We start from the raw sequence: 9240 nt of genomic DNA on the forward strand, positions 1-9240 counted from the left end.
AAAGTGTTGGCTCACTGCGAATAACACTATGATAGCATTCCATTCTTACTGTTTCAATAGGTTACTTGCAATACCGCATGACTACATTCACGAATCTGTTAGGGAATCTTCTTTTTCTTAGTCAGTGGAAGCCCAAGAAAGAAACGAACACAAACATATCAGTACAAAGCAGAATGCAAATAATGACACCTTGTGTTCTTTCACCACGATCACAGGCAGGACTGCCCGGGCGCCTGTGGGCCTGCCTGCAGAGGACGCGTGTGCTTATCTTCGTCCCTTCCGAGTCACAGCAGGGGTTACAGCGGTGAGCCAGGCTTAAAAAAAGTGGGCATTTCAAACTGGGAAGAACATTTGTTTTATTTTATACAATTGAAACTAATTGACAACAATATAAAACTATGGTATATTGAAACTTGCAGAGAATAAATGTTGGTGCCACTGTAGCACCATTAATTAGTTTTCTATTTAATTACCACTTGCATGCAATGCAAGAAAGGGATCACATTATCAGAACCATCTTCCCTAGGGCTCCAGAGCTGCTGATAATATCTTCATGAGCCTGAGATGCCAGCTCCAGTGGATACTCGGGTCCGATTACTGGAGATAACAACCCAGATTCCATTCCTGCAAACAACGAAGCAGACGACTCTGCTCTGTCCTCCTGTACAAATGAACAGCACAAATGGTTAAGACAGTAATCCTGGTGAGGCTTTATACCATGCCATGTACAATACCTCATGCCACTTGCCATGCCAGTAATGTTAAGTGTTCTATGAATATAGAAAACAATACACCAATGCATTCTGGCCTGCTTCCTAAACTTATCTCAGGTAAACAGTTCAAGGTCATTGTTAATCAGGGTCTGTGAAACCAAACATTTATTTATTACAAAAAAAAAGAATACTAATGATAAAACTGTAGTACTAAACTGTCTTACTTTTGTTGCACTGAACAGAGAAACGCCAATGATGCTGGTTTCTTTGGCCATTGTGTCTCGTGGGTTTATTTCAATGGGTCCTCGACAGCCCACAATCTGCAAAGCACAATTGTGTAATCGGTAAATACATAGAATATACAGTAATCTCAACAATAAATACACTCTCTTAAATGCCTGTTTTAATACTCACAATCACCCTGCCTCCAAATGATAGCAGCTGTAAATCAGCATTAAGGTTCATATTAGACAGCATTTCAATGATCACATTCACCCCCTGTCCGCAGGTAGCTTCCTGAAACATAGTCAGCGGAATAGAAGAAAGACAAGTGCATTAGTAAAGCAGATCTATAGTAATTGTTTATATATATATATATATATATATATATATATATATATATATATATATATATATATATATATATATATATATACAGGTAGTGGACAAAAAAATGGAAACACCAATGTAAAGTCACTTAAGAGGGCTGTAACAGGGGGAGACCTGTGCTGACTCTTCTGATGTGTTCATAGTGCTGCAGGGAGAGGGCAGCAGCCCGTCAATATCCGCCTGTCAGTCATGGCAGTGACACGGAGAGGTGGGAGAGTGGGTGTGCGGACTTTCCTTCTCTCTGAGTGGCTGAGAGGCGGGTCTTGGGGGAATTGCTGGCCCTATAAGTTAACATTCTGCTGTTCCCTCAGGTCTGCCCTCTGAGACGTAAACGGTGTGCGGAAGCGCTGGAGTGTTTAGCTCCGGAACCACGGCTGTGGGTACAGCGGCAGGCACCCGCCACCCTGGATCAGGCGGTCGCACTGGCAGAGCAGTACCAGGCAGCCGAACCAACGCCAGCCAGGCTGCCAGGGAGAAGCACTGCGGGATCATCCGCACCACCGGCCCCGGATAGGGCGAAGGGACTGGGGGGAAGGGGTGTACAAGGTTTTGGACGGGGGGGGGGGGCTGTGAGAGCTCCCGGCCCGGGGACCAGGGCAGCTTCCGCCCACTGTTGCCCTTTGGTGATGATGAGTTCGATGCCGAGATCACCTTAGACACCGGTGCTCGTGAAACATCAGCAAGTTGAGCTGTCTTGGTCATTGAAGCTCCTGCCAAACGCGCCCCAACAATCACCCCTCTTTCAAAGTCACTGAGGTCTCCTTTTGCAGTCATGCTATCCATAATTATAGGCAACCAGGCCTGTCCAGCATTTTTATACATGACCCTAAGCATGCTGGGATGTTATTTGCTTAATTAACGCATGAGCCACACCTGTGTGGAAGCCCTTGCTTTCTATATACTTGGTGTCCCTCATTTACCCAGGTGTTTCCATTTTTTTGTCCACTACCAGTATATATATATATTTATGTTTAAACTCGATTTTGAGGGGTATGTTTTCTCGGCCGTTTCAAAACCAATCGGGATGCCATTTGGCACGCTTGGTGTCCTTGTCATGGAGATTTTTTTGGTATAGATTGTGAAAATCCGTTCCGTAGTTTTAAAGTTACAGAATGGCGTAAAAATTTGTTTTTACAAATTATTCAGACCATTTTTGGCGCTCAAATAGCTAAAAAAACGTCTGCAAGTTTAAATACCTCCTTTGGTAGGCTGGTAGAACTCGTTAACGAGGAGTGCCTTTTTGTGGAACCAACAAAATCAATTAATCAAGTAATCAATTAATCAAGTAATTACAGAGATATTTGGGATTTTCTTCGTGCATGCGTGGTTAATTTTTTCCTACTATGAAAATATGTGAGTCTTCAAAACTTCTAAAGGATATCTACTCTATTGGGCTGTTTCAGAGAACTTTTGAATCCTCAGCAACCCCTGACCTGCCCAGTGGTGGTGACTACCTATGTTGTCTGAAGTTTGTTTGTTTTTTTCAGCACAAACCTCTGTTCACAGCTCAACCCTGACGGTCTTTTTTCATTGAAAGATGAACAGTTAGAATATTTAATTCAATTAATGTAATACATTTAAAGCCCTGCGCTGAGGAGTTCTGCTAAACACACACTATACATGTACAGTGCAAATAAAAACAGACTCTCTCAAAGAGCCATTTCGTAGCAGGTCTCTACCTTTATTTTTTCAATGTAGCCTTTTTCTTTGTGGTTAAAGACCTGATGAGCTCCATTCTTCAGTGCTAGACTGAGCCCTTCACAGGTCCCTGCTGTACCCAGCACTTTCATTCCAAAGGCCCGGGCTATCTGACATGCTGCCACCCCAACCTGAAAGAAACAATGCATGTCAATTTTTTTTACGGTTAATCTTACTGTTTGGCGACAGGATTACCAGAAATATAGGCACAAAAAAGGCATCACTGTGCTGTTCTGTATACTTACCCCACCACTCGCCCCGTGAATAAGCACTCTCTCTCCTGCTTTGGAATGAGCCCTAAAGAAAATAAAAATATATATAGAAAACTAAAAATGACACATTTACATGTTTTTGTAAACTGAACTGCACCATTTAAAACGGAAGAAAAATGCTATATTAAACTAATGTAAAACAAATATATATTGTAGGTTCTTGATAAAATGGTCAATCCTGATTCTGTGCCTGTGCTCTGTTTGTTGTAATAAACATTTTACTGTTATTCAATTACTTATGGAAGAGCGCCCGGTACGCAGTGAAGTATGGGATTCCAATGGCAGCTCCTTGCTTGTAGTTCAGATTGTCAGGCAGTGGGTGAACAGATTCCTCTGAAGCAATTGTGTATTCTGCATAGCCACCAGTAACTGTGCCACTTGTAAAGACCCTGTCACCTGCCTTGTAGGAAAAGACAGGCAAGTAAGAATGTCCTAATGCTAAACATACAGCACAACCACACACACATATTGGGACACGACCAAAGCCTCCAGCATCTACCACACCATGATTTGCACAGACTAATGACAGAGTGGATTAGTTACAGGGATACGAGTGGAGTATTGGTAACACATTGTGTTAAAGACAATTACAGGAGTTAACATTATATCCTCTTGGAGCCTCTGGTTTTGCAGTGTACAGTATACTGTATGGTGAGGTTCCAAGAGACTATACAGAGTCCACAGTTTGAGCGTTACCCTTGCTCTACTTGGCACTTTTACGTTTGTAATGCAATACTCTGTATAGACTCAAGTCTAGCACTTGGCTGTTTCAGAAAGTAAATTGCTTGTGTATAAAGTTACTGTATTCACTGATCGCTCTTGTGGCATCTAGTTTCTATTTCAGAGAAATCCCCAGGTAACTAGGTTAGTCAGATACAGTAGAAATGCTGTAATTGTCCCTACAGTCCAATGGTTCTGTTTGCCAGGCAGTAGTTTACCTTGAATGTTTTGACATGCTTTCCTACTGCCTCCACCTCTCCTGCCACATCTGTACCTGGGGTATATGGCAAATTTGGCTTCCTAGCATAGGCACCTGAGCGGATATAGGTTTCAACTGGATTCACTCCGCAGGCATGGACTCGGATTAGAACCTGTCAAATAAACAACAAGAAATTAGGACACCATTATAAAACCAGGCGCAGCGTTTTCAAAGTTTTTAAACGCAGCTACGTTTCTTGTATGGCTGGATAGAATATGTAATACACACAACTACAACTAAACAAAAAACGTCTTCTTTTAGAAGTCATAGCATAATATTACAAATCATCTAGACTACAGAAGCCACCATGACATGGTTTAAAATTAAACAAAAAGTAAATAATTACTCAATGGATTCCAGCTTTGAGGGCATTCAAACTGAATTTCAAACCGAGCAGCGTGACTCAGACCATTTAAAACAACTTCAAGTATATAGTCTATTTTTTAGTTCATTAGACCTGCTGGCCATATAATGATTTCTGGGGGGCAGAAATTTAATGATTTAAAAGTGACAGATGATCTTCAGATAATGGTGTCTACTACTGCTTTCTTGTCTAAATAATTACAACACAGCAATACATAAACAGTACATTGCTACTACCTGTGTGAGGCCTGGATTGGGCACAGGAATGTCTGACTGGAACTGTAGTACAGACGGACCACCAAACTCAGACACCACGATAGCCCGCATTAACTTCCTTGTTGCCATACTGCTATCTAAGAACAAGAAGAAGAATCACGGTGTGATGAAGTTTGACAGTTTCTACAGCACCGGTGTGTCTGCATCTATTTGTTATACGAAACTTAAATGTACCAAAATTGAAATCAAGTTGAAAAACTAGTTGACAAGCATGATGGAATTCTGGCAACAGATGCATATAAATTATGCCGCATTTCTGCACAGAGAAAAGAACGAGTTTTTTTAATCATGTAACAAAATAGATCGCGGCGGCCCCGCCCATGGCTATGGTTACGAAGTTCGAGCCCCTGTACCGAAAAAACATTATTGATAAAGCGCGTGTGTTGTGTTTGTTACATAGTATCAGTTTTTTTTGGTTTTGCACTGTAATTTAGTATTCTAATATATATGGTGCTGCTAGTGCTGTCGCTCGGAGTCAGCAATTGACTTGAACTATGATAACGATGTTATTGATTCTGATAAACATAACGCTGTGGCTACCTTCTCGACAACGGTTCTCAGTTAACAACTAACTACAGTATTTCCCTTGACCCCGGTGTCCGTGTAAATAAATCCGTACAGAAAACGAAATACTGTGCAGTGGTGTTCCATGGTTTAGATACAGTCAAGTCTCGTAAAGTAATGAATACCTGCTTTTTCAAGTTGTCATGAACCTCATTGCCTAAAACTACATAAAAACGAGTTACCTATTGCACCATGAGATCTTACTTTTATCTAAAGAGGTAGGTTTAACAGATATACTAACCAGAAGCACACAATTGTACAATTTACAATACTGTACAATACAATTAGTTTCCATTCATATTTAAACACGATATAATATGCCACAATAACAAGTGTTTCTATCATAGGATTCAGAGCAACAAAAAACAAACAAACAAATAAATAAATAAATAAACACACACATTTCAATTAACATCTCACTAACGTACTGCATATACAAACGTTCTAGTTTATACTGCCGAGTATTATAATATGAATGCTGCTTGCACAGTAATTTACCAATACATACGTGTTCTGATAACTGCACACGACACTGTTAATTCGTATGCACGATTACACAAAATACTCCAATAGTGAATTTACTTTAACCTCTATATGCTATTGAGTCATAAATCTCTTCATACCTTGACATTACAACGAGTGTGATCAGCCTACATTTCAAAGAACTGCAAACCAACTGTAATTGTATAGCAGCTGTTATTTTTAAACAGACCTGTAGGTGGTGCAACTAACTCACCTAAAAAATAAAAACAAATTTTAAAAAAGTAATTTGTTCTCCTAGTTTTGTCCCAGCCGGACACCTTACAAACATGGCGCTGCTCCTTACAATATTCATGTGATTCTCAGGAATCAAATTCTACATTGAAAAATGTGTAGCACGGTTTTGTTTTTCCCAATAAAACTGTAATTTCTGTTGCAAAATGGAAGCGGGAAATAACTTCAAACAATGGAAGAAACAGTGTTTGAGTAAGGTAGATTTCAGCAAGAAGGGGAGTGTCGATGAGGATATCAAAAATATTGTCAGTTTTATCAACGACTGCCACAATTATTTCACCACCAGCTCATGCTCTGGACGGATAATATTAATCAATGGGGTGAGAATTGAAATACCACATGAATGTTGCTGGGCAATGGCAAATTTTACACTGCCGCTATTTAGACACACAAACTGATAATACAGTATGACATATGGACGCATGCTAAGTTATTATCACAACGGAGGGAACTGCTTCTGTTTTGAATGGCTTGAAGAACTAAATTGAAATGAAGACTGTGTTGCCTATTTATTTATTTATTTATTTTGTATTTATTATTTTTTTTCAGGAAAGTGATAACACCGAAGTACAGAAGCAGAACTGCTCCTGGTTATTTGTCTCTCATCAGAAGTGTCAAAAGGAAGATGTGGTACCACTTTTTGTTATTATTATTATTAATACCCTTTGCAATAACATTTGTCATTAGGATCCTGTAACATTTATTGTACCTCGTCCACAGCTTGCAGGACTACGGAAAGCCTGTGGGGACGCTGTCTTCAAGTTTGAACCATTTGTGCTCCACGTGCAGTGCAAGCAGCTGGAGGACGCCCAGCTCCTGGTATGGCTAACTTAAGTCAGTGTGCTGGACTTATGATTGAAACACATTTTCTTTTAGTTTTGCAGTTATTTTCCAACAAACAATGTATGTGATTTAAAAGTTACTGGACAAGTTTGAATATAATATGTAATGTTTATGTTTATCCATTAATAAATGTGTCATCCAGTATACAGAACTGTATATAAGAGATTTGGTTATTTCTAAGGTTATATTTTTAAAGAGACATTTCTGAATACGGATATACTGTACCTCAATTTGTAAAAACAAACAAACAAACAAACAAACAAACAAAAAAACTATACTCTTTGGACACCTACTTCTGATTCAATTATTTTAAAATGTTTTACAGCACTCTGTGGCTGTAAACTCTGGATTTAGGAATTCTGGGATAACTGTTGGCAAGAAAGGAAAAATAATCATGGTAAAGTTTAAAAAAAGTTTTTTAATGAATAATATTGAACTGTTCCTTCCAAAAATGATGTATCTTGCTAGACATATTGCTTTTGTTACCCCCTGAAAATGAGTGTTATGTGTTTTAATGTTTTCTAATGCTCTGTGTCACCAGGCTGTGCGAAGCACCCATTGCTTGGAAGTTCCACTTAGTCATAAAGGTCAGGTTCTTGTTCAAGAAGAGTATATTGACTACGTGGTGCAAGTAGCCAATCAGAAAATAGAGGAAAACCAGAAAAGAATAGAGAGGTTGGTTGAGCGTCATGCAAGTAATACAATTGGTAATCTAGAATGACTTGGATTTGAGGATTGTGCATGTAAGTGGAAGTGATGAATTTGTTTTGTCAGACTAATTTCAATTGATTGACACATTATATACACATTTTACATAGTTATTTGTAATTGCGAGTATTTTTATCTGTACTGTAGCAAATAGAAAGTTGAGTAGCTGTTGGGTCTTTGTCAATTAAGCTTCCCCTTTACAATTATTAATGCTCATAACTGAGAGCAGATATATGCAGTTTTATATTTACATGATCAGTTGATTCTAGCAGAGGGTTGATACTGTGCTGTAGATCCATATTATTGATTATGTACTGCACTATGTAGGGCAGCAGAGTGGAGTAGTGGTTAGGGCTCTGGACTCTTGACCGGAGGGTCATGGGTTCAATCCCAGATGGGGACACTGCTGCTGTACCCTTGAGCAAGGTACTTTACCTAGATTGCTCCAGTAAAAACCCAACTGTATAAATGGGTAATTGTATGTAAAAATAATGTGTAAAAAAATAATGTAATTGTATGTAAAAATAATGTGATATCTTGTAACAATTGTAAGTCGCCCTGGATAAGGGCGTTTGCTAAAAAATAAATAATAATTATGTGCTGTTTATTTACAGGTTCCATAGTTGTCTGCTGGCTGCAGTGGGTGCAGGTGAAACTTTTAACAAAGGCAGAGTGGAGGAAACCAAAGCGGAACCCGTGTACACCCGAAGAAGAAAAAGGGGACAAGAAAAAACTGACAGTAAAAATGCCTCACCAGTTCAGGATGATGTCATTCTGCAGAATGATGATGAGGACAGTCTAGAGAGTGGACTCCACTTGTTTTGTTTGGAGTCCTGTTGAGCTACAAAGGAGGGCCATTTTTATGGAAAATGTAGATTGAGGGGTTTGATGTCTGATCACAAGACTGTAAAGAATGGTCTCTTTACATGTTACGTCATGAAGGGGTTTGTCTCTGGTAAGACATTATAAATAATAAATGTGTTTCTTTTCAAAAGGCCATAAAGTTGTCAACTGTTATCTCAATCTAACATTACTTAATTTCCTCCATTAAGAGTAGTTCACACTTTATCATCCTGGAGTGGAGACAGCGCTAAACTGAGCAATGTAACAGTGTGATCTTAAACTAATTTCCCCATTGAAGACACTGAGAAAGACTTCTAGTATTACTACGTATCCTACCATTGATTCTTTTATATTAATAGATGAATTTCACTCCTAACATTTTTATCTTTGGCATAATGTTTTTTTTTTTTTTCTTCAGCTTTACCCTACACAATTCCATCCCTGCTTTAACATCTTAAAACAAATACTTTGGTGACAGCCTAGTAATGGCTCATTAAGAGCATGTGCCTAATTAATTATTATATTGTTACAAGATATCACATTATTTTTATTATTATTATTATTATTATTATTTGTTTATTTAGCAGACGCCTTTATC

At 38.9% G+C, this 9240-nt stretch overlaps 2 protein-coding genes across 5 annotated transcripts; one reads left to right on the forward strand and one right to left on the reverse strand.

The window, feature by feature from the left end:
• Positions 1–338: 338 nt before the first annotated feature.
• Positions 339–6176, reverse strand: LOC117416877 (quinone oxidoreductase-like). 4 transcript variants are annotated; one of them, XM_034028334.3, is made up of 9 exons: positions 6098–6176; positions 4872–4987; positions 4231–4383; positions 3529–3692; positions 3266–3317; positions 3002–3151; positions 1128–1229; positions 938–1033; positions 339–661 (listed from the first exon to the last, which is right to left on the reverse strand). In XM_034028334.3, the coding sequence occupies exons 2-9, from the start codon at positions 4977–4979 to the stop codon at positions 500–502; spliced, it is 987 nt and encodes a 328-aa protein (XP_033884225.1). In that variant the 5' UTR covers positions 4980–4987; positions 6098–6176; the 3' UTR covers positions 339–499. The 4 variants fall into 4 exon arrangements, with proteins under 4 accessions (XP_033884225.1, XP_058890935.1, XP_033884224.1 ...); XM_059034952.1 differs by lacking the exon at positions 6098–6176 and adding an exon at positions 5983–6057; XM_034028333.3 differs by lacking the exon at positions 6098–6176 and adding an exon at positions 5451–5535.
• A 67-nt stretch (positions 6177–6243) lies between these two features.
• Positions 6244–8802, forward strand: tyw3 (tRNA-yW synthesizing protein 3 homolog (S. cerevisiae)). Its single transcript, XM_034029551.3, has 6 exons — positions 6244–6568; positions 6798–6878; positions 6969–7067; positions 7417–7488; positions 7633–7766; positions 8414–8802. The coding sequence occupies exons 1-6, from the start codon at positions 6395–6397 to the stop codon at positions 8637–8639; spliced, it is 786 nt and encodes a 261-aa protein (XP_033885442.3). The 5' UTR covers positions 6244–6394; the 3' UTR covers positions 8640–8802.
• The last annotated feature ends 438 nt before the right edge of the window (positions 8803–9240 follow it).

The sequence above is a fragment of the Acipenser ruthenus genome, chromosome 12 (genome assembly GCF_902713425.1).
Source record: "Acipenser ruthenus chromosome 12, fAciRut3.2 maternal haplotype, whole genome shotgun sequence".
Lineage (NCBI taxonomy): Eukaryota > Metazoa > Chordata > Actinopteri > Acipenseriformes > Acipenseridae > Acipenser > Acipenser ruthenus.

Coding starts and splice junctions, on each gene's coding strand:
- LOC117416877 (XM_034028334.3), bottom strand. CDS start 4,979: ATGGCAACAAGGAAGTTAATGCGGGCTATCGTGGTGTCTGAGTTTGGT. Junction 3,152..3,265: donor TTCACGGGGCGAGTGGTGGG/GTAAGTATACAG, acceptor TGTTTCTTTCAG/GTTGGGGTGGCAGCATGTCA. Junction 662..937: donor CTCTGTTCAGTGCAACAAAA/GTAAGACAGTTT, acceptor TCATTTGTACAG/GAGGACAGAGCAGAGTCGTC.
- tyw3 (XM_034029551.3), top strand. CDS start 6,395: ATGGAAGCGGGAAATAACTTCAAACAATGGAAGAAACAGTGTTTGAGT. Junction 7,068..7,416: donor TGGAGGACGCCCAGCTCCTG/GTATGGCTAACT, acceptor AATGTTTTACAG/CACTCTGTGGCTGTAAACTC. Junction 7,489..7,632: donor AGAAAGGAAAAATAATCATG/GTAAAGTTTAAA, acceptor CTGTGTCACCAG/GCTGTGCGAAGCACCCATTG.